Source organism: Phaseolus vulgaris, chromosome 1, assembly GCF_000499845.2.
Source record: "Phaseolus vulgaris cultivar G19833 chromosome 1, P. vulgaris v2.0, whole genome shotgun sequence".
In the NCBI taxonomy this organism is placed as follows: domain Eukaryota; kingdom Viridiplantae; phylum Streptophyta; class Magnoliopsida; order Fabales; family Fabaceae; genus Phaseolus; species Phaseolus vulgaris.
The window spans coordinates 3,688,789-3,714,606 of NC_023759.2; the positions used below are offsets into that span (position 1 = coordinate 3,688,789).

General features: G+C 31.6%; 2 protein-coding genes across 2 annotated transcripts; both read right to left on the reverse strand.

Moving 5' to 3' along the window:
- Window positions 1-7,508: 7,508 nt before the first annotated feature.
- LOC137816666 (uncharacterized) lies at window positions 7,509-9,622 on the reverse strand. Its single transcript, XM_068619913.1, has one exon. The coding sequence runs from the start codon at window positions 9,609-9,611 to the stop codon at window positions 7,776-7,778; it is 1,836 nt and encodes a 611-aa protein (XP_068476014.1). The 5' UTR covers window positions 9,612-9,622; the 3' UTR covers window positions 7,509-7,775.
- Window positions 9,623-16,343: 6,721 nt separating this feature from the next.
- On the reverse strand, window positions 16,344-25,615 carry LOC137816667 (peptidyl-prolyl cis-trans isomerase CYP57). Its single transcript, XM_068619914.1, has 10 exons — window positions 25,258-25,615; window positions 23,629-23,807; window positions 22,928-23,026; window positions 22,720-22,826; window positions 22,476-22,617; window positions 22,022-22,232; window positions 21,052-21,097; window positions 17,863-18,058; window positions 17,367-17,504; window positions 16,344-17,046 (listed from the first exon to the last, which is right to left on the reverse strand). The coding sequence occupies exons 1-10, from the start codon at window positions 25,475-25,477 to the stop codon at window positions 16,906-16,908; spliced, it is 1,479 nt and encodes a 492-aa protein (XP_068476015.1). The 5' UTR covers window positions 25,478-25,615; the 3' UTR covers window positions 16,344-16,905.
- Window positions 25,616-25,818: the final 203 nt, after the last annotated feature.

The window sequence follows — 25,818 nt, forward strand, 5'->3', positions numbered from 1 at the left end:
GATTTTTGACTTTGGGTGAACTCAAATTTTGTGTATTCGATTTAGAAAAAAATGGAAATTATCAATGCTTGCCACGTGGTTTTCATTCAGATTTACCAAATCATTACGAGAAAATGTATTGTACAACTTTAATTTCATACTGTTATAAAAAATATTTTTCTTTAAAAGAGACATATGCATAAGTTTATTTAAAACCAAATTGAACGAATATATCTTCATCATAAATTTGATAACATGATTAACTTTTGTAAGATATTTAAAAAAATAGTAAGTAGAAAATTTATTTATAGATAATCAATTATCATATAAATTTGATTTTGTGAGAATTAATTAAAAATATTTGTAATGTAGTTTTGAACCTTCGTTGAAGAACCTCCGGCGGAATGTTGAGATGGTATGACTAGAATAAATATTGTTGCAAGATATTATTTGTTTTGGAGTTCGGAGTATCGTCACGATTTGTTCCTAGTGTCTCGAAGGATTAAAGGTATAAAGTGTATTTAAATTGTCTCAACTCTTAAGCGATGTAGGACTATTAGACATACCGGAAACAATAGTTAAATAGAAAATATGTAAATTTAGAAAAAAAAAATATACATGTTAGTCAATAATAATAATAATAAAATTCTAAGTAATTAAATTAGAAATTGTGTTTTATGTGAAATTAAACGACCAATATTACATTTTTATATTTTGTTTGAATTTTTGGAAAGGGCGTGGGGGGATGAAAATGAAAAGAGAGAGAAGACTACATTTAGAAGAAGAGCAAAAAAATCTTGTTATGAAAACTTTCGAAATACATGAAATGTTTTCAAGTTTGTTTTGGAAAACTCATTCCAAAAAGTATTATATACCTTTTAAAAAAATCATATTTCAATCATATTCCAGAAAACTTGTTCTGAGAATTTTACTCTAAAAATTTTGTTTTAAAAAATTTATTCTAAATTTTTTGTTCCAAAACATATGTTTCGAAATGTATTTCATAAATTTTGTGAAATACACTGTGAAGTAATCCAGAAGTTAGTTTAAAGAAGGGTAAAATAATTATTTTAAAAATTATGAGAGTGTAGGTTCAAAAATGGGTGATGCATGAAGTAAAAACCATAAATTTTACCCCTTTAAAAATGACTTTTAGATTATTTATTCCAAAATATTTCCTGAACATACTTTCCGAAATACATTTTATAAATTCTGGATTTATTATTTTGAAAATTAAAAAGATGCGTTCCAGAAAGAATATTTTAGAATTATTTTTTTCCTTTTGGAACTTCTATTTTGGAAATACCTTTTGTTTACAGAATCCTTATTCCAGAATCATCCAAAATTATCAAGGATAATCTTGGTATTACATAGAATATAGGGGTGCAGAAAGAAAATTGTAGGCGTGCAGGAAGAAATACCCCTTAAATTTTTTAGTAAACCCATGTACACCCAAAATATTTGGCCCAATTTATAAATAATTGGGATTTTACTTCTTGCATCCCCATTTTTGAACTTGTACCTCCATATATTTAAAATGACTATTAACTTTCTGTATTAAAGTGATTTCTAGATTATCTGTTTTGAAATTTTTTCCGAAGCACTCATTTAAGAATTCATGAAATATATTCTAGAACATGTTTTCCAAGATAAGATTTTCAGAAAATTTTTCTTAAACGCATGAAATAAATTTTAGAACAAGATTTTCAGAATGTCTAGAATGTGTTTTCTATAGTAGTTTTCTAGAATAAGCTTTCTAAGAACACATGAAACGTGTTATAGAAAAAGCTTTCTAGAACAAGATTGTTTTTTGCTCTTTTTCTTCTAAGTGCAATCTCTTTCTCTTCTTCTTCTTCTTCTTTTACAACAATAATGTTGGAACAACAATGCAGTAGTGACGACAACGATGATGTTATGAGGGAGAGGCATACGGGACAATTTCAACCAATTTTGCGGGTGCAGGTTATAAAATAGGGGTGGAGAAAGTAAAAGCCAATTAATTGAATATGGACCAAAATTATGTTTGCCAAGATTCTCGTTGATAAAAGGAGTAGACGGTTTCTTCCTATACCTCCATAGGTTCTGCAACCACTCCATACAAAATGTGAAAATACCTTTTTATCCTTCTTATGCCACCTCCATAGAGTAACTTCTGGATTATGTAATTCAGACACGCATTTGAAAAAAGACTTTCAGATTACATAATTCGAAAACTAATAATGCATCTGAAAAAAGGTTTCCGAATTATGTAATCTAGAAGTTAATTACGAATTTAAAAAAAAAATTACAGAATATGTAATCTTTGGAGTATTTTTGGAAATATAAAAATTTATAAAGATGAGAGAAGAGTATATGGAGGTGCGGGAAGAAACAGCCGAAGTAGCAACATCATGGTCATAGAAAGTGGTCCAACCAAAGTTTATTTATTTATAATACTTCTTGCATGGATATTATTTATAAATATATTTAAAAACTTAAAGTGATTTAACGAATAACAAGATCACCTTCTCTATACTACTATTCATTTAAACCAAGTTAAATCTTTAATTAATTATAATTATAAATGGTGTTTAGATAAATTTCTCTATAAATAATTATAAGACAACCTTATAATTTATGCTTGTAATTTATAGTTTTTTTCTTTATTAGTGTCTTTTTTTTCACCACATATATAAAAATTAAGCAATATTGTTTGTCTTTTTAATAAACAATATCATGTCATATGTTTTAACAATAAATTTTGTTAAACAAAATTTCAAATAATTTTTAAAAGCAATGACGCAAATGTACAAATAAAAAAGACTTTGTTAAAATGATAAAATTCACTTTAAAGGTCTATACATTTAAGAAAACTAGTCTCGTGATTTTCGGTTGTGAGAAAACGTTATTTTTAAAAAAAACATTATGACATGATGAAATATAATGAGAATTAATAAAAAATCTATTTAATTTGAGTTTGTCTAATACACACCAAATAAAAATGGGATAATTTAATCTTATTCTATTATTTACTTCTATTTTTAATCAGAACCTGGGTTTATTTCATTTTCTTATAACATCTCAAAACAAGGGAATTTATTTTTTTCAGCTAAAAACAAAGCAATGAAATTTTTATTATATTTTTTTCATTCTATTTTAACGAATTCCACTTTATTTTGCCTTAGAAAGACTCTTTCAGCATTCTCAACTCTAATAATCAAAAGTTTGTTTAATTTACCATTTCAAACATTATTTGATTGAATTAATAATGAGCTACTTTGGGTATAACTTTTTTTTTTCAAACACACCATTATTATTTTTTGTTTCATCTTGGAGAAGTAGTAATGTTATGATTTTTTTTCTTAAACAAGCAAATAAAAAAGTGCATGTAATTAAGGCTTCAAAGGAACATCATTGAAATTTGATCAAACAAGCAAACCTATCTTTCTAAAGTTCATTAATGGTTGATCATTTTCATTTGATCTAAGAAAACTTGCTGCGTATTTGGAGTTTCCTTTTTCATTTTCTTTTGTTTCTGTGGTGAATTAGTTTTATTTAATGCAATAGTTGAAGTTGATTTGCTCTTTTTTTTTATATAGTTATGATTTATTTATTTTATTTAGCTACTGGATACATGTAGTGGATTAAAAAATAAGTATAGATATTTTTTAAAAGTAATATTGAAACATATAAAATACTTTGAAACATACAAAATACTTTTTGTTTGTGATCATTTATTTTTTTTATAAGATTGTTAATAAAAAAATCTTCTTTTATTTTTTAAAGCAGATACTGAGTTTAGTAAGAACCATTGGAGTAAGATTAAATGATTTTATGGAAAGAAGATTAATTTTGTAAAATTGTTTTACTATTTTTTTTTCTGTTCTCGTATGTGTAAAAAGAAATTAAAATCACACAAAGTACGAAACAGAGAAAGAGATGCCCTTCTCTCTATTCGAAAGTTCCACACCAAATAAGAAAAAACAATATATAATTTTGTTACTGAAATAACTTCATTAGTGTAAGAAATAGCATGGAGGGAAAGAGATACAGAAAGCAAAAGGAAGTTGTATGAGGGAGAAGGCAAGAAAAATACAAGACTTTCTAAAGTGCATCACACATGATAAGAGAGTAGTTATTAACTAATGGTTGGATTGGAACAACCATTAGTTTATCACTAAAGGAGTAAAAAGAAGTAGCAGACAAAGGCTTGGTAAGTATATCATCAATATGAGTGATTCCAGAATATGAGTAAGGTTAAGTTCCTTCTGCTGAATGGAATCATCTAAATCAAAATGTTTAGTCTTGGAGTTTATGACAAGATAAGCAGCAAGAAAAGTAGATCCAAGATTATTAGTATATATGGATGGAGGTGTAATTTAAATACATAACTCATGAAGCAGATTGGTTGTCCACTTGATTTCTGCTAGGGCAGCTACGATATTCAACTTCGGTAGTGCTCCGTGAGACTACCTTTTGCTTGTTGGATGCCCAAGTTATAAGATTGTTTCCAAGAAAAACTATATACTCAGTGGTGAATTTTTTATCATCTGGATCTAAACCCAAATCAGTATCAACGTAGGCTTGAATATTAAGTTGGGAAGACTAGTGAAGGAGAAGACCATGAGTCTGAGAGCCTGAGAGATAGCAGAGAATTCGCTTTACGACTTTCCAATGATGTTGTTGTGGATTGTGCATAAATTAGCATACCTTATTGACATTGTATGAGATTTCAAGAAGTGTGATAAGAAGATATTAAAAAGAGCATAAAGCGGTATACTGAAGCATTGTCAAAAGTTGTAGTGCGATAGACGAGTAGAAGAAACCATGGGTGTAGCTTGAGATCTTGACAAAGTCATGCTTGATTTATGTAAAAGATCTTTAATATATTTATTATGTGAAAGATGAAGAGAACCATCAGCTATCCACAAGGTTTCTACACCAAGAAAGTAATAAAGATTGTCAATGTCTTTCAAGCCAAAATGCTTTTGGAAAGAGTGTATAAGAGACTTGATAACAGCTTATGAACTTCCTATGATGATTATATCATCCACATAAATGATGACAAATAAAGTAAAATTATTTTGAGACTTAATGAATAACGAAGAATAATCAGATTTAGTAGATGAAAATCCAAAAGAAGAAAGAACAATACTTAACTTCTGAAACTGTGATCTTGGGGCTTTTTTAGGCCATAAATTTCATTGTGTAACTTACAAACAAGATTGGAGTTTGCATATTCAAAACCAGGGGGTTGAAGCATGAAGACGTTTTCTTGCAAATCAACATGAAGAAAAGCATTATTAATGTTTATTTGATTAATAAGCCAATTATATGATAAAGCCAAAGTTAGAAAAATGTGTATTGTAGTTGGTTTGACTACAAGATTAAATGTTTCCAAATAATCTTAACCTTTCAAGTTGATGAAAACCAACCTCACTTTGTGTCTGTGTAAGGTTCCATCAAGATTGTATTTATTTTTTAAAAACCACTTGCAACTAATAGGTTGAATGCTAAGAGGTAAAGTAGTCAAGGACCATGTTTGATTTTCACATAGAGCTTTGTATTCTTCATGCATGACTACATACCAGTGAGGTTGTTAAAGAGCATCTTTAACTATTGTGAGAATAGGAAAAGATAAATAAATGTAGTGTAGGTTCTATAGGTTTGAATATGTCGGATTTCCTACGAGTAATCATTGAATGGTTGTTTTAATGAGAGTTGGAGACATGGAATCTCTAGAAGGGGTTAGAGATAGAGATACAAAATAGAGGATGAGTTGTATCATTAGTGATATCAAAAGAAAGAGTAGAGTAAAAGATGGTATTAAGGCAAGAGTGTATGGATGAGTAGAGATCATATCAAGATTAGTAAAAGAAAATATAGTAGAAAAATGTGATACAAAAGGGAAAAAAAATTCATTAAATAAAACATGACGAGGTGATAAACGTTGATAGCCTTTATGTGTAGGACTGTAACCAATAAACATGTAAATAGTTGAACCAAAAACAAACTTATTTTTGTTATGAGAGATAAAGAAAGCAAAAGAAAATTGTATGAGAGAGAAAACAAGGAAAAATAGAATGTGTTATTATGGATTGAAGGAAAAGAAATACAAGAATATTTTATTAAAAAATAACAAATCATTGTTAACCGTTTTTTTTTTGTTTGAAATGTTAAAAACATCAATCCATTTAAAGTGGAGGAAATAGTACATGTGGAAGACTTTAGTGCTGAGTCTCGTTGTCCTAAAAAGTGAAAAAAATGCACATAAAAGAGCTGATATTGAAATTCATAGCGGTTTTGGCAGTAAGAAAGGAATAAAAAGTATGGTGAAACTTCAATTTTAATCAGAAAAATAACACATAAAGAACCATACCTAACTTTTCCCTACCTATATGTTCCCATCACTTATAATAAGTTGGGTGAATATGAACATGACTAATACGAATGTATTGTTGGAAGTTTTATATAAAGAAGAATAAAGAATAAGCTAAATATATATAAGAAAAAAGGTTATAATTTTCTTTTTAAAATTTTGAGTAAAAATTAATGTCATACTCTTTTATACAAGTATATTTATAGTTCATTGCTGTCGAATCTTAGTTTTTCTTCTTAAAAAAATCCAACATATTATGAGAACTGATTATTCAATTTATGAAAGTAATATTGTGATATTATTTATTCAAGAGAGCCAAGTTATTGAGCTATCAGAAACAGAAAGAAGCTTCCATTTTTCAAAGCAAGCAAGGAAATTTGGAGGGTGGTAGATATGCAGCTCTGAATCTCAACGTTATCAGTCAAAAGAATTTGCCATAAAAGTCTTTCTTAGTATACCCAGTTGAAAAGGAACTATGAAAGATAATTAAATCTTACTGGTCAACAATTTAAACTAACCTGTTCCCAAGACCAAGATTGCGTAGAACTATGAAATAAGAATAATGCTGTTCACACACACTTTTCATCACATTTTTTTACTAGCATTTGCTCCTTTCATTTCTCTCTATTGCATCACACTTTTCTCTCTCCCTACTGTAAGAAGTGGTGTGTTGTGGTAAAAAAAATGGAACATGATATCGATATATTTTTCATCATGATTTGAAAATGATGCAGAAGTAGTAGTGTCAGTAAGCATCAGCATCAAACACTTGATAAAACTACCATCAGTTATTATACCATTTTCTTACATATCAATGTCAATAATGTCACCATCCCAATCAAAAATTGATCAGCATTGACTTTAATTATATAGGAAAACTACTCCTAACTAGTTTTGGTGTAGGTCCATCAGCAATGCATTTTTGTGGCTAACAGACAAGAAATACATGTATTAGACTGATAGAGGCTCCTCTCAGGATTATGATTATAATTTTAGGGTTGTGCACATCTACACTTTCGAGACCTCACTGGATTGGAGCTTTAACCATGCTAAGTTCCAATTCTTGGAACTTGTGTGTGAGATGCCACAAACTTTGTGTATGCAGAAAAAGAACATTGGTCAAGTATATGTATGATATCAAGTTAGCAACGAAACCATGGAAGAAAAGGAATGCTACAAAAGAATGTTTCTAATTTTATTATTCAATGTCTTATTTGGAAATTAAAGTATGGAATTGTGTTACAAATTCAGGATCTAACCCTGTGCAGACTATCATAGTATCATCACATATCTGTTGAAAGGGCCTATACATCTTTTACATACAAAGTCCCTTCAACAAACAATGACCAATGACTTGAACATGTCATAAACAAGCAAAAGAATCATGACCTCAAGCAGCAAAACGGTATGCATAATTTTATCAAACACAACCTTTCAGTTAAAGAAAAGAAGTGCCAGCCAAACCATGATGCAGAAGATTATGAGCAATTGCGTCCCTAGCCTTCATGGAGCTCATTGATCTCAAGGAAACTTCAGGCACCATCTCATCATCCATTAAATCAATCTTCAACTCAGGCTCAATCTTTTCCCCCTTCAACTCACATATATTATGCAGCACACAGCAAGCCCCAAGCACAACCGGCAAGTCCTGCAGCTTTACCTCAGTCCTCTTCTGCAGACAACTCCACCTCCCTTTCAACCTGGCAAAAGCATCCCTAGACACCTTCTGAACCTCCCCAATCTTCTCATTGAAAGCATGCTGAGTCCAAGTCAGATTCTGCTGACTATAAGGCACCAAAACCCAATCCATCAAAGGGTACCCCGAACTCCCTACAATCCAAACCCCCTTCAGAAGCCCCCCATTAGCCCTTTGAAAAAGAGCACTTTTTTCCAACACCTGATCATCAGGCATTGAACCCGGCCAACCAATGCAGACATCAGTGAACACCCCTCTGTGATCTACCACCCCCTGAACCGTAATACTATAAGAAGTCTTCTGATTTCTCTCAGTATGCCTCTTGTTGAAATAAGCAGCCACACTAATCTTAGGAGCTATGATAGGCACATGAGAAGTATACATAGACCCCACCACATTAGGAATCCCAGAAACAGCCTCAAACTCACTCTTCACCCTCCTCAATGCACCCTCATCAGGCCAATTCAAGTACTTGTGCATAAGCACAGTCTTAATTGCAGTGCAAACCTCAAGCACCAACTTATGGCAAGTTGATATGCCCAATCCAAACCTCTTCGATACAATCCTAAGAGGGTCCCCAGTGGCCAATCTCCACAAACACACAGCCACCCTTTGCCTCACAGGAATAGCATTCCTTAAAGTGGTATCCTCCTTCACAATTGCAGAATTCAACTCCTCACATATCATATCAAAAGTTTCCCTTCCCATCCTAAAAGCCTTCCGAAACTCTTCCTCAGGAAAATCCTCTTTGTTACACTCATCCCACCACGCCCCTGAACGATCCTTCACCCACAACCTTCTCTGTGACCCCCCCGCACCAGATTTCGCCCCCTCAACACTCCCGCCACCTTCACAACCCTCACTCTCACACGCTGCCACCGCCACCGCACGTGCCATTCCGCGTGACTTCTTCCTCTTCACCTTCTCAGATTCCTCCACGTGGCTGTAATAATCATCCAAATTGGAGTAATACTGAAGCATGGCCTTGGTTTTCTTCTTGTGGTTTGTTTCCAACGAAAACTTATCCTCCTCAGAGACCCTATTGTTCTGCTGCTGCTCAAGCTTCTCTTGCTCATCCAGCAACAGTATCGAGGTGAGGAGACCCTTCAGCTCCTCCTTCTTCTTCTTGCTCCTCCTGCTGTTACTCTCTCCAAGGTTGTTGTTGTTGCATGACCCATCATCACCGCCATCACCATCATCATCATCGTCCCCATCTAGGTTTTTTCTGCGGCGCTTTCTGGCCGTTGTGGAAGTGGCGTTGTTGTTTACGGCGTTGTTATTGCTGTTGGTATTGCTCATTTGATCAAAGGAAGATTGGAGCAAGGTGTAAAGGTAAGACAAGGATTCTGGGTCTGCAAACGTTGTTGTTGGGAGTTTCATAAAGACAAACAAAACAAAACGATACACAAACACAAACACAGAAACAATGAATGAATGAATGAAAGAAAGTGAAGTAGAATTTAGCAATAACAGGGGATTGTGTTGAGTTTGGTGTGAAATTATTATTATTATTAATTTATATATATAGTTAAAAATTGTGTGAGGTGTGAACACAAGTTGTGGTGTGAACGCGGACATTGAAATCTTATAGAATGAACAGATGCCAGAAATATGAGTGTTCTTTAACTTCTTAATTAATTAAATAATTAATTAATTATTATTTTTATTATTAGATAATTGTTTGATTGATTAATCAGCGGAAATGAAGCGTATGATGGAACTTTGGACTTTCCGTTTTTGCGCCGATTTCTTTAATTGACAGATCGATTAGAGAGTGTTGCAAGTAAGCGAGTACATATCACAACTAATCATTTTTATTATTTATTTTAACTTTTTTTTACTTTTTAAATTTCAAAATATTTAATTTTTTTTTTTATATTTTTAGAAATATGTTTGGAGATCACATATAAAACCAATTTACTTTAATAGGTACAGTGATAGTTTACAAGTGATCAGTTTTTGTAAAAAATGGATTAAATTTAAACTTAATTTTAATATGACATTAAATTTTATTTTAGTAAAGTTTCATGATTTTATGTTATATTCGGTCAAATACCAAATTGTCTGCGTATATTTAGTTTCATTCAAACTATGTATATACACTTCAAAATTTAAGAACGTCAACTAAAAATAAATTTATTTTATAAGTCAATTTTATAAACAACACCTTTATATTCAAATATAAATATTTAATTTATATTAGCATTATCCTTTTATCATTTTTCACCACTTCTAGACTTAGAAAGGAAATGTGTATTTTTTTTTTAATTTAGACGAATAAAAACTAAATGGAGAAAAATAGTCAGTTTAGGAAATTTAAATGAAGTCAACAAAAAAATATTAAAGAGGGTGGGTGGGGTTTTCTTAAACAGAAGACACCTACTAATTTTTCTATTTTCTTTGCATGAAAAGCATTAAATATATCATTGAATGAACAAATATATATTTTATATTTTGAATGAACCACAACATTAATGGCAACCAAATAAAAAATGAAATTGCTATATTTGATAAGACTAGGAGAGAGAAATGATGAAAATTGTGCTAATTTAGGGTTAGGGTTAGGGTTAGGGTTAGTGAGAAAAGAATGAGATGGGAATGAAAAATAGGGTTAAAGTGTGAACAGGATTTGGGATTGGAATTTTTTGAGATTGGATTTGGGTATGTCAGATATGTATGGTATATGACAGAGGCAGACTTGGAATTTTCTTAATTTATCTTTTTATTCTCTTCACTTTCTCTTCATTCATGGGATTCCCACATACAATGAATAAGATTAAACATTTTTTTATCATGATATTTTTATTTTGTTCATGATTAATTGCTTTATAAAATTTCTTCTTTTAATTCACAAAGTTTAACCAATTTAAATTTGAAATACAGGTTAATAATAATATTAAAAATGTAAAGCCAAACGCCCTAAATTAATAACAAAATTTTAATTTTTTTTCAGTTTCTAATCTAAATTTTGACCGGTCAAACCTTTAGTTTTATTGTCAGAAAATTAATTAATGACGTAATAACAATCATGGTCTTATTATGATATTGAGATATAATTTTTTTTTTTTAGATAAACTGTGTTTTTAATAGCTATTATTTCTTGGTTGTGTCAGAAACAAATAAACTTTTAAAATAATTAATGTATTAATTATTGATATCAATATTTTTATTAAAGTTAATTCATTTTTGATATAGAGGGAATCGAACCAAGTTAAAAGCATTAATGTATTAGATACATGTAAAAGGTGTTGAAATATTTTGTAGTGAGATTAGGGTTAATTTTTAGAATATTGAAGTTTTGGATCATGTGAGACCCAATCACAAAGGTATCCATAACAAAAGAAAAGTGGGGTAAGGCCACTAATTGAAGATAATTTTAAAATTTTCTAATTATCTAAATCTTTTAGATGATAAGATCTTCATGTACTTGCGTAGTTGGTTTATGTTTATTTATTCAAGAATGTAATGATAGTAATGATACATTGGTACAAGTGTTTATATATCTTTGATTTCCTAGTTGAAAGCTTATGAATAAATATTGTTATCTCAAATATTATTCCCTTATATGAAAAATATTTCTAATTATAGACAAAAAAAAAATTCATGAGTATGGTATCTTTAAAAAAAAGCTATTTTAAACAATATCTTTTCAGAAAAAAATGTTCCACACATGAGGTAAATTATAACAAGACCTAATCAAATTTGAGTGCTCCACCTAATCAAATTTCAGTACTCCTTTTTTTTCTATTTGCTTAAAAATATTTTTAATCAAAAAATATTTAAAATTTATATCAATTGGGTATAATAATGCAAATATTAAGGTAATTTTTTTGTTATAATATGAACTCAGTTAGGTTAGGTTAACCTTTTGTTATGTTGTAGAGTTGGAAATAAGTAGGTATATTTTTTTATAAAGGTTGAAACACTTCTAAAATACTTCTTTAATTTAATTAATTTTTTATCGATAAAAAATAATTAAAAATTTATATTTTTACTAAACAATTTATTGTAATTTTAAAATAAGAATTACATCAATAAACTAAATTATATTAGTGTCATTCTCAAAAATAGTTAATCTAAACACATTGAAAAGAAATTTGTTTGTAAAATTCAAACATTATAAATAAACAAAAACCTCACTTTAAATATGGTGATTGATGAAATGGAGGAATGTTTTACATTAACAATAAGAATTATTCTTCATCTAAATCTTGGACTCATTAGAAGCATTTATTAGTGAGGCATTGGTTTGGTTTAACCTTTAGCTAAAAAGTTGTGCTTGTTGAGAGTAGACAAAGTTATGGAAGTAGGCATGAACATGGAAGACTTTGACATTGAGCATGCATGTTCACACTTGAGATTGCCCTAGATGATGATGATGGGTCCTACACTTCCAAAGCATGATATCACAATTCAACAATATACGCTACTTTTGACCTTGTGTCTCTCTAGCCATAGCCCATTTAATAAGTAAGGTGCCAAAAGACATGAATGTGCTAACTCAATTTGCAATCTAAAAAAATGCAAAAAGCATAATCTCATGTGCATGTAGGAAAATGATAGATGCTAAAAAAAAGTCTCCTCATAAAAACCCCATTTCATAAACCAAAGGGGTTTGTTTGAAATGTTTAGGGTTTAGTGTAAAAGCAAGTGGGTGATTCTTCAAAACCAAAACATCTCAACTACTCTTCCTATGTTTTATATGTCTTTGATATCTAGACTCTTTCCTTAGAACAACATTTTTCACTAAATTGTGGAGAAGCATGGCTCTCACACACTCATTTAATGGTATTTTAAAATTAATAATACTTAGTTTTACTTGTGATTTTATCCATTATTTAGTTGTTCTCACTTTGTTGTTTAATTGTACTTTCACTACAAGAAAATCATGAAATAGAAACTAATTTTAGAGAAAAAAATAATTAGTTGTTATAATAACTAGATTAGAAATCATTTTAGAAACTAAAAAAAATTAGTTTCTAAATTAGTTTATATTATTGTTAAATAGTTTCTAAATTGTTATCTAATTAACTACCGAAGTTTTAACTACCAATTATTTATTCTAAAATTGATTTTTATTTTATGATTTTTTGTAGTGTTCGTGTGATTTTGTTCTTATTGTTATTTTAAATGTGTAAATCTAGTTTTTTTTTATTTGACATTTTTTAGGTTAACTTGACGATTAATATTTAATGAACATGTTGAGAAGGAAGTAGATGTGTGACTTTCATATTTAATAAAAAGTGTCACGTAAAATATTTCATTACATATTGAACGTTTTATTGGTGAATATATCAAAATGATAGAAAAACTAAATTGACGAGAAAAAATAAATAAAAGTATAACTAAATCTAACTCAATATTATTTTTACTTTGATAGAATCTGTAATAGACTAAATTTTGTGTGAAAAATAAATAGTAAAATTATTAATCTTAAAAAAGTAAAACAGTTATAAGTTAGTTTTGTTTAGACTAATAATTTAAAATTTCCAGTATGTATGGATTAAAACAGAAGAAATATTTATAAAACATAATAAATTAGAATACAGTAATTTAATTCAAAGATATTTCAGAAAAAGTAGGATTACATTAAAAAAAATGGAAATGCACGAACTTTACCAACTTTTCAAGAAATAAAAAAACGGAAAGTTTTTTGTTGAACTTTAAGGAAAAGAGGACAACAAATTAAAAGAGAAAGAATGTAAGTTTCGAAAACTAGAAAAAGAAAATATTTTAAAGATAAAGTGCTCCAATTATAAACAAAGTTTTCAGAAGAAATAAATACAAAAGACAAAAACACAAAAAAAAAACTAAAAAAAATTGATAATTGCATAACTGAAGAAACAAGAATGAATAACTAATTATCAAACATGAAGAAATTGTGTAAACTGCATTAAAACAGCATGTGAGTAAAAATAATCACACTTTGTCTGTATTTGACATTTTGTTCCGCTTTTTAAAAATTTAACACAATAAAGAGTTTTGAGATAAGATAATTGAGTTGTAGTGATTGAAAAAGTATTGAGAAGTTCATCACATAGTTATGGCTGTAGAAGAATCAAAGAATTTTAAAAAGTTAAGTTCAAAAGTTTTAGGATTATTTAAAGTCATATGAATTGGTTGATTGAACACGTGATAAGTGTCAAATATTTTTAATTTTCATATCAAATTAGACATAAAAATGAATGAATTGCATGTAAAATATCATTACAAGAATTGTTGGAGATCCCACATCGACTAGAGATGAAAATAATTTTTTTGTATATAAGTGGGTGCAAACCTCACCTTATAAGTTGGTTTTATGGGATTGAGTTAGACTTAAAGTTTATTTCTCAATAAGAATGTATTTTTTCCAATAATCATGTTTGACCCAAAAGGAGATAAGAAAATGCAAAAATTGAAGAAAACTTGCAGGAAAATGAAGAAATCAACAATAAACTAATCCAAAACGAAAATAGATATGAAGAAACTCCTCACTAAACTCTATAAATAAAGAGGTCCTAACCCTTCATTTGGAAATGGAAAACAATGTAATATTTCTTAAGTTGTTCTTTATGAATGCTTGTTTAAATTTAGTTTATATGATTTGATTGAATGTTTAATGTTTGATATGTAAGGAATCACTATTCATATCTTTTAGAACTTGAATGATATTGAGAAATACATTAATATTCTAAATTTTTTTCAAATAAACCAAATATGTCAATGAGAATAAAATTAAATATGCTTAAATGGTTAACTTAACTTCCATGAATCAACCAAAGATTTACACTAATATTTTCGTCAATGTTTCTCAAGAATCTAAACAATTTATTTACTTTAAGTTCAATTATAATCATATCCATAAATGTCATAATGTATTAGTTATGACTTAACAATTAATATCAAATTTATTAAAAGATATCTTACCACTATTGTTGAATTTGTTGCTGATTTAAAAGTTAAAAATGATAGTAGTAAATATATTTTGTTATTCTCCATATGGAATTAGAGACCTAGTTTTTTTTCTTGACTTTTACCCACATTGACATACTCTTACCTCCTTTGTCGTTTTTTTCCTTAAAAAAATACGACATTGTCGCGTGGTGGTAGCATAGGGACCAATACATTCACTGCACAAAGCATAATAAAAAAATAGACAAAAGGTCAACAGAAGTATTTCTAAAAGCATCCCAAATGATACAGCTATCAAAATAACCCAATTAGATCAATTAACCTACCCACAAAATGAAATTAAAATGTTAGGTGCAAACCAGTTAGGAGTTAGTGACAAACTACCCAAATTCTTCTTTAACAAAAGACATAAAAAGGTCCCACAAAAATGTTAGTTTTAGATTTTTAAAAAGCTTACTTTAATTTGTAGTTCATATATTATTATTTGAGATTTTCATATTTTGGCTATCAAATTTTTTGAGTTTGCAACTTGGTTGTTCAAAAACTTATATTTAATTAAATCTGTGATGAACTGTAATAAACCTTAGTGGTGATGAACTGTAATAAACCTTAGTGGTGATGAACTGTAATAAACCTTAGTGGTGATGAACTGTAATAAACCTTAGTGGTGATGAACTGTTAGGACCACGAAGTGCCACATGCCATTACAAGATTTCGAACTTTCACCATCAAACATTTAGCGCAGCACTATCAAACATCTGGTAGTCCAACATTGCAAAACCAATTGTTCCTAATCGAAATTGAAGCTTTCGTAAAAGAAAAAAGCGACATCTGGATGCAAATGTAAGGCGTGCTTTAGTGTTACACGTCAACGGAACTTCCACATCTTACTTTGTGATTGATTCATCAATAATTTGCATCATAACTGGTTGAAGTGACTTCAAATGAAATATTCGATTTTCCACAAACACTCACTAACATATAAAGCAAATCTCCACAAGCAAACTGATGGTCCCTAAATTTGTAAACGCTATCACATTAGCTCTTGAATTTAGAAGAATTTATAAAAAATATCTGAAAGTATAAATTGGCAATCACAGTACTTAATTTTTTAAAATATTACTCTAATAATAATATTCACATATACTTCAAGAAGGCTAAGTTTAAGGACTTGTTTAACATTCTAAAGACCTATTTAACATTTTCTTCTTCTGAAACTAAATTCGCAGCGCTTACCACTTTCAGGACTAAACTGACTCTAACCATTTTTAATGTGGCACGTCAACTTTACACGTTAACTATTAATACATATTTAGAAATGTGCTCCACTTAACAACTTAACAAAACAAATCACGTCAAATGGGTCTTCAATATAAAAGGTATGATTAGGAACTTCTACTATAAAGTGAAAAACCATTTGCATGATGCATTACCAAACATGCTATATTGGAATACCCACGACCATAATAATAGTTGAAGCTTAGTTCCCTAGAAAACAAAAACACAATTCAATGGATATCTTCGTAAATACATGCTCTAGAAGCTCCAAGTCCAACCCACCTCAACTTACATTAAATTCTGTCATCCAAGTAAAGTCTTCATCTGCAAAAAATTGTCAATTCCACAATAATACAACATCCTCCCGATTCCTAATATTAAAACAAAAACAACTGTGTTAAATCTACACAGTACATCTGTTAAGATTGGACAAAGATACAAACTCAATTAATGGATGAGGAGGCCTTCCATGAGTTCCTCGTTGGCTTTAATTGAAGGTAGGGAATTATCACTTGTACGGTAACCCTACATCTCAGTTCTCACTCACCAGTATCAGTGTCTGCTACATTCCTTAATGCATCAACTTTCTGCTCAGTTCCTATTATCAAAAGTTTCCTTTCCCAGCACAGCAGCAGTGACATGTTAACCTTCAAAACCAATCGACTTGTATATTTACATAGCCATGTTGGCACATGAGTGGTCAAGTAAGAGATCTCCCAGCCCACTCTCGTTCTCGTCTCTTTTGTTTGGCCATCATCCTATTAAACTTCTCTTTCCCCTTTTCCAGAAGTGGGTCGTGCACAACATAGTCATTTGGGTCCTCATTGCGTGACATGCGGTCCTGCACGTTTACAAGAAAATTACAGGCAATGTGTAAGGGAGTAAGAAAGGAGCGATGTGGTTTAAATCAGAAAGGAACTAGTTGCAGTTATAACATTATTGCAGATATCTTAGAGCATGGGTGTATTGATTTCAATAGAATTCTCTAATTTCAAAGATTTTCTTCACATATGGATAAGCAATTTTCAGATTGTTTTTCTGACAACTGATAGGTGAAAATGTAAAGACAGGTAAAACACATAATTTGGATGGAAAATAAAATGATTTTGAAATCCACAGTTTACACAGCCCATCTAGATGAAATGCGAAGAGAAAGCTCACCTTGCCAGACTCGGGGTCAAATTTTAAACTGACACCTTTCCAGTCAGACAACTCACTGTTAACATCTCCAGATTTGCCTGCAGGGGGTGTCTCCTTTGCTGCTAAAGAACTCTTAAATTTTTGAAGTTTAGCCAGAACCTAAAGATAGAGATACAAACGGAACAATGTTACTCGTGAAAAGTACATGAAAACACAAGCATATTATAAAAATGGAACCCTTAAACGACTAAAAATTTAGAAAAAAAACATTAACCCCATGATCTGGAAAGTTCAGACATTAACAAATGTCCAATTAACTGTCAATCTTGTTTATCTAGAAATTTTGAGTCAACTACTCTTATCATCTCATAGTAAATTTATTAGTCAGGTTATCATTTCCTTTCAGTTACATTTTTATAGTCTAGAACGCTCAAGAACACAAGCCAGGAAAAATAATAATACAAAGGGAATAAGAAAACAGAAAATAAAATGTATATATAAAAAAATCAAAACATACTTCATCTTCGCGCCCCTGAAGTCGGCGTTTCTTCTGCTTCTGCAATTGTCTTCCTCTCTCAGTTTCATTTAATAGTTGCAGATCTGCATCTGCATTAGCCATTCGTTCAGCTCTTGCTTCAGATCCTACTCCCTTTTTCTTCATGGACAACTTTTCCACCTTTGGTTGATCCTCATCAGCACTGACAGCATTGGACCTAACAAGTAGACAGTCAACCACTTACTGAAGTTTAGACCATTTACAAAATGCTTTAATAACCACACAAGCCACAAAAAAAGCTTGCATACGAAGAAAATTCAATAGATACAAAAAATGTCTACTTGGAAATCCAAGCAAGCAAACTTCATAGGCAATAGAAAGCTAACTAGAAGCTACTTTAAAATATTCTTTGGCAGCTAATTGATAGATTATGTTTCTGCCTTAAATAAATGATAAACACTAGAAGTAGGGCTAGCAATTTTACAAGTGCCAGAACAAAATCAAGCACAGTAACCTGATTACAGTGGATTGCTCAGGATAATATTTAAGCAGAAATGTCAAAATCAGATAGATATCTGTATGAAGAAATATAGACATTTATAAAAATCTACACATATCCTGGAACTTTGGACTTGAAGAATTGAACTACAGGACTATTTAGTAAATATTATCCTTTTTGTATGAAATTAAGAAAAAGAAAACACGCAAGCACAATATGTTTTCATTGCACATGCATGGTTCCTAATGTGAACTTGATAGACAATGGAATATAAGAAGCTATAATATTATTAATTCCAGAATATCAGTGAGCTCAGTGGCTCTATAAGCAAGGAAAAAGACCTAGTGTCTAAACTGCCTCAAAAGGAGTGGTACCAGTAGATCCATGAAAAGTAGTAGTGTTATACCACAACTCAGCCCATGAGACCCAATATGACCAAGTTTTAAGTTGTTTTGAAGCAAAACACCGTAGGTATGTTCTAAACACCGATTCACTACCTCCATTTGACCATAGATCTTCGGATGATAAGAAGAGCTCATTTTTAAGGTTGTGCCCTGTAACCAAAACAACTCCTTCCAGAACAGACTGGTGAACAATGGATCCCTTCACAATAGATTGAGGTATGCCATGTAGTCGAACTACCTCCTTAGCAAATACCTCTGCTACCTTTTTAGAAGTATAAGGGTGTTTAAGTGGAATGAAGTGCCCATATTTGGACAACCTATCCACTACTATAAAAATCACATCATATCTTTTTGATTTTGGGAGTTCTGTGACAAAATCTATTGAAATATCCTCCCAATCCTAATCTGGAATGGGAAGTGGTTGTAATAATCCTGCAGGAGAAGCTGAATATTTTTGTCACTGACATACATCACATCCCTTGACAAAATCCTGCTATGCTTTCTTCATCCCGATCCAGTATAAATATCCAACCACCCTCCTATAGGTTCTTAAGGACCCAGAATGTGCCCCAGCAGGAGAGGAATGAAATTCTTCTAGCATGCCGGGTATTAGAGTAGAATTGGCTACTAAAACCAGCCTACCTTGGTACAACAACACTCCTTATTGAAAACTGAATCCTGGCCTGGAGTTCCCCTCTTGCTAGAGGTCGTGTATGACCTATTGCAAAAATGGATTAGATGCTACCTCTCTCTGTACATGCTGTTGATGGAGCCAAATCGGAGAAGTGATTTCTCTGAACTCCCCTTCTTCATACCTACGGGACAATGAATCTGCAACTTTATTTTCTGGTCTCGAGTTGTATACGACTTTAAAATGATAGCCTAAAAGCTTTGCTATCCTGTTTTGTTGGTCAGCCTTAATGATTCGTTGTTGTGACAGATACTTGAGGCTCTTCTCTGAAACTCCTCCCCAATAAGTAGGGCCTCTAATGTTGGACAGCCTAAACCAAAGCCATTAGTTCCTTTTCATAAGCAGACTTGCTTAAATTATTTGGTGACAAGGCCTTACTAAAATAACCTATTGGTAGTCTATTATGCATCAGTACCGCTCCTATGGCTTTCCCATATGAATCACACTCTATCTCAAAAGGTTGAGAAAATTAGGCAATACTAACATAGGAGACTTAGTCATTACTTTTTTTAGCTCCTCAAATGCCCTATGGGTTGCAGGGGTCCAATGAAACCTTTCTTTCTTGGTCAACTCTGTTAAAGGTTTCACTATCTTCTCATACCCTTCAATGAACCTCCTATAGTACCCTGTTAGACCCAAAAATCCCCTTACTCCCTTGACGTTTCGGGGAATCGGCCAATCCAATACACTTTTAACCTTTGCTGGGTACACTGCTACACCTTGATAAAAAATTATATGGCCTAAATATTCCACCTTCTTACTTCTAAACACACACTTCTTCTTGTTGGCTACAAAACAATGTTCCTGTAATAATTTCAAAACTGTTGTCAAGTGCTCGAAATGTTCCTCCCACCCGTTGCTATATACCAGTATATCGTCAAAAAAAAAAAAACTAAAACAAATTTGCAGAGGTATGATTTGAACAATAAATTCATAGTCCATTGGAAAGTAGTCGGAGCATTGGTTAACCCAAACAGCATGACCAAATACCCTCATTCGTATCTAATGGTACCTGAACTTTAAATCCAATTTTGAGAAATAAGTTGTCCCATGTAACTCATCCAACAACTCCTCAACAATGGGAATCAGATACTTGTCCGGTACAGTCACCTTACTTAATTCCTTGTAGTCCACACACAATGGGCCCCACTCTCTTATTCTCTCCACTACTACTGGGCCACACTCTATTTCTCCTAGGGCAGACTTGCCATATTCCGGGCCTTTCAATTTTCTCAAGTATATTAGGCCCATAAGCATCTTGTTGAAGTCTACGAGTCCTATCAGAACTAAATGTGATATGCATCCTGCACAACCATCTAACAATTGCCTCTACGACTCTACCTTGGGTCCTCTTTGGCCACAAGTTCAATGGCTTTGTTGCCAACTATGCTATGAAGGGAATACAACATGTAAGGGGCCACAGGCTCCCCATAATGAGCTTAATCATATATCTTGTGTTTCACAACAATTTTTACAATTTAAAAGGGCTGAATTTTTTTTATCACATTATAAACCATCATTCAAAATATCCACATTGACACTATTGTGGCAACAACTAAAACATAGTCAGGTTCTAAATGTGCCCATAATAGAGTTTCAAAGATGGATAGTTTTACCTTGGTGCTGACGTATCATGATTCTCTGGAATCGACCTTCCTCCTCCTTGAGAAAACAATGATGTGAGTCTTAACAATACAATAAATATTTTGAATAAGAATAGTACATAAAAAGAAGGGAAATTATAAAATGTTCTAAGGAATCAACAGTTGAAATCTTAGTAAGCATAATGATTATTGCGTTCACAAATAAGACAAAACCTCGGCCATAGATTTATAAAATAAAAGATGTCTCCATCCATTACCATTAATGATTACTGCATTCACGAATAAGACAAACTTCTGCCATAGATTTATAAAATAAAATACATTTCCATTAACATTATGATTAAATTAAATGCATCTTAGAATGTTATCATTTTATTTGCTCTTGTAATGCAAAAATGTAGCAAACATTCCTCAAGTACGAAAAGGTATTCTATAATTTACACTCAACTTAAAGATCCACTATACTATAAGCAGTTGCAAAGTGTCTTCCTGCAACAATTAGCATCTTCTAACCATTTCGTCCCTTGTTAAGACTACCATTTTTATCCTACACGTTTAGTTTTTTTATTCCATTTGAAAGATGCCATGTCACTTCTACAACTTGATTCTTCCACACACTATGCCTTTCAAAATTTTCACTATTACATGTTTCTGATATTTGTATTGGTACAATAAGCATTACGAAAAGAGTGAAAGTTTAATTTCATACATCAATAGTATCTAATTCCTATGTTTAGTTTTCAAATTTACAAATGGGAATGGGAAGTAGGAAGTGGTCTAATTGCCAAATAATTTATCTTCTGTTGGGAATGAAGATGGAATAAACATAGTAGCCTGACAGTAACTGATAGCATAATGTCACAGCTATAAGATCATTGAACCTTGCATGAGAAGAACATGAAAGGCTTCCTAGATCAGAGGTTGAGATGTTACAACTTAGAAACTGCAATATATAATATATATTAAAGACAATTTGAAGTACCTTTTTGCAACTTGGACTTTGGAGGGAGATCACCCAACTCCTTCCGCTTTTTGAGTATCTGCATGCGCATTCTTGAATCAAAATCTGCTTCATCATCATCACTGGAATCAAGACGAGCAATGTTACCAGGTGCTGAATCTTTCTGAGGCTCTTCTTTCTTAGAGTTAAGTGTCTCCCTAACAGACAACTGCAGATCTCTTCTTGACGAACTCTGCAAAATAAATACAAGCATTTTATGTTTGTGACAATTTGATGTAACGTTTGTGTTGATAGTTTCCATTGAAATATGAACTTTCAGGTTGATATTATCAAATGACTATGTAACATAGGGACTTAGCAGCTGCAAATGATTAACAGATAAAGTACTAAAAATTGCAATTAGTATATGTACAAGGTGTCAGGTAAGAGTTCTAATATGGAAACAGAATAAATACTATAAGAAAGGTCTTATTACCAGTTCGCCATCAGGTGTTTCTTCCTTTAGAAGACGAGGATCGTTCAAGACATCGTGACTGCTCTTAATCTTTTGCTTCACCGATGCCAATTCCTTTTCATCTTCTTCAGCTTCTTCCCCAAATGAAAGCAAGTTCAATTTTCTGTGATTGAATTTACAAAGCAATAAGCAACAAGCTGCTTGGAAAGTAAACATTCTGCATTGGGTTCTAAGACATTTTTCTTCAATAGGAGGTTGAACTTACTTTACACCTTTCTTCTTCTGCTCTTTACTTTCAGCATCAACTCTAGCTTCAGTTTGTGATTTCTGGAGTGTTCTTGGAACAATATCTTCAAATGGATTCCATAACACCTAAAATAAGCATATTCAGATGACATTAGTGAGGATTAAATATCTGTTCACTGGACACAAACTTCAATGTTTTAGCAATACCAATCAAAAGCACAACGAACCTCAACTGATAAAATCTTTGGCGGATCTAAAGGCCGGTCATTCTTATCAGTTTCAACTTCACCCAGTCTCAAAAGATTATACATTGTATCTCCTGTCACCTGAAGTCAAATAACAATGAGAACATCCAATCATCCCTAAAAATTACAAACAGAGTTTTACTACAACATAACTGCATTTGGATTCTTTCGGGATTTTTTTCACTTGATAAATGTTTTCTATTTTCATTTTCTGTTTTCAATTTTACCTATTTCATTTTGTTGAATATCTCACATCGACTAGAGATAAGGATATTTCATAGTATATAAGTGGACTTTAAGCCCAATTCAACCTTAGAAACCAACTCATAAGAGGAGGTTTGCACTCACTTATATACTATGAAATGTCCTTATCTCTAATCGATGTAAGATCTTCAACACATTCCCTCATGCCGAGACACTCCAAGCCGGTTTTGTAAGATTAAGTTAGACTTAAAGTCCATTTCTTAATACATTTTGTTTTCACTTTGTTCCTATTTTCAAAAGTGTAGCAAAACGATGAACACGGCCTTTTATTGTTTTCAATTTTATTTTCTAATTTCAATGTTTCTTATACAAATCTTTGAAAACACAAAATAAAGCAAAAAAAATGTGACACTACATAATTAAAAGTGAAAACGGAAAATAAAAACAGAAATTGTTTACTTGAACAGAACTACTCGTACTTTTCCAAAAATTGTATGCTTGCGATCAAGCCAGTCACAACGGTCGAGAGTGATGAAAAACTGACTTCCATTGGAATTTGGAGATCCAGAACTTGCCATCGCAACTATTCCTCTGTGCTTGAATTTCAAACGAGAATGAAACTCATCAGCAAAAACACCACCATAAATGCTTTCACCTCCTACAACAACAACAACAACAGTAGCAACAACAACAACAACAAGACCATTAGTTTTTTTTAAAAAATCCACTGAAGAATCACAAACAAAACAGTATCCACAAGTCACATAAATCAGCTAGCAACAATAGAACAGAACAATTATGACTATAGTATGTATGGAAACTGGTGGATCACATTTAAAAAATCTTGCTAACCAGGAGCCTTAAAGCTACTCTCTGATGTGCTGGAAAAAACATGGTGGAACACTGTGGTTTCCTTAAATCACTGCAAAACCAAACACTTTTCAGGATGGAAAGTATCATAATTGATTTTGCCTCCTGTTAGTCATTATTTCATTAAAAAGACAATATTTGCTTACTGTTCAGCGAAAGTGAATTTGCCTCCAAACCTCAGCTCTACTAGAAATGATAAAAGGTAGCTTCTACATTAGATTGAAAAATTCTTTAGACTAACTTTTACATCAAACTTGCCTTCAAGATGAAAACGCATCCCAAAGCAACCTAAAGTTATTTCAAGTTAAAATCAATTATGAATCAAGAATTAAGGCTTTGTTTGGATGAGTTTCTCCATAAGTTCATTCTAAGAGAGAAAAATAAGGAAATACTTAAATTAGTTTATTTATAAGCTAAAATTAACTTATGCACATTTTCAAAGAAAAATTTAAAGAAGCTATATAGAGAACTTTTACAATTTATGCTTAAGTTAATTTTAGCTTACAAAAAAGCTAATTTGAATTTTTCCTCTTATTTTTCTTCTGTAGGAAGAACTTATGGAGAAACTCATCCAAACAAGTCTTCAACGTGCATACATTTAACTAAAATATGCTAGCTAATATTTCAATATTATTTCAAAGTGATTCCGACTAATCCAACCACAAATCTAAACACATTAAAGTGATAAAAAAAAGCAGCTTTTTCTTTAGATTGAAAAAATACAGTAAATTTTACATCAAACTTGATTTCAGAATAAAAACGCATCCAAATCAATTTAACCAGTAATATTTCAATGTGATCCTGAATTATCTAACACAATATATAAGCACACTTTAAAATGATAAAAAAATAGCTATTTGCTTTCGATTGAAAAAATTTACACTATTTTACATCAAACTTGTTTTCAGAATATAGACACAGACAAACATAAATCAAATTAACTAGTATTTCAAAACAATTCTGAATACTCTAATACAAATCCAAACACACATTAAAGTGATACTGCTTTAGATTGAAAACGTATACACTATGTATTGCATTTTACTTCAAACTAGCATTCAGGATAAAGCTCATCCAAACAGAACAATTCGCTCCAACTTCAATTTTAACTAAAACCCAGCCAATTTCCTAAAGCAAATTCATAGAAAATCAATTATGCAAACGCTCATTCATAGTTTTACAACCAATTACAGAAAAACGAAAGCAGAAAAGCGCGAATTAGAGCGAGTCGGACTCACCGGTGCCGGAGGCGGTGGGATCGCCGGTTTGGACGAGGAAGTCCTTGATGACGCGGTGGAAGATGGTGTCGTCATAATAGTTTTCGAGGCAGAGCTGCACGAAGTTCCTCACGGCTTTCGGAGCCTCCTTCGGCCATAGCTCGATGTCCAAAGGCCCGCGCGTGGTGCTCAGTACCACTTTCCCCTTCGTCGGAGGTTCTAGAACGTAAACCGACGACATCTTCTACTGTTCCGATGGCGTAACTACCACCACCAACAACCACAACGACGATAACTCTGAGTGAGGGTTTTGGTTTTGTTTAGGATTTCAGAATCAAATCGGTTCTTTGTTCTTACCATTTCCCAATTCCGTTTTCTTATTATTTATTAATTTATTAAAAAATAATATAGTTTTTTAGCAAATTAGTTCCTCAATGAAATAGTAAGAATAATTTCTTTCGGAAAATAAATTAAAAATCAATTGCTAGGGTATTTTCGATTATAGTTTATTAAAAGGCTCTTTTAAATAAAAAAATCTTTGAATTTAAAAAGTAATGGTAAAAAAAGAGTGACTTTTAAAAA

Coding starts and splice junctions, on each gene's coding strand:
- LOC137816666 (XM_068619913.1), bottom strand. CDS start 9,611: ATGTCCGCGTTCACACCACAACTTGTGTTCACACCTCACACAATTTTT.
- LOC137816667 (XM_068619914.1), bottom strand. CDS start 25,477: ATGTCGTCGGTTTACGTTCTAGAACCTCCGACGAAGGGGAAAGTGGTA. Junction 23,808..25,257: donor TCCCACCGCCTCCGGCACCG/GTGAGTCCGACT, acceptor TTGTTGTTGTAG/GAGGTGAAAGCATTTATGGT. Junction 17,505..17,862: donor TTCAGGGGCGCGAAGATGAA/GTATGTTTTGAT, acceptor CTCTATCTTTAG/GTTCTGGCTAAACTTCAAAA.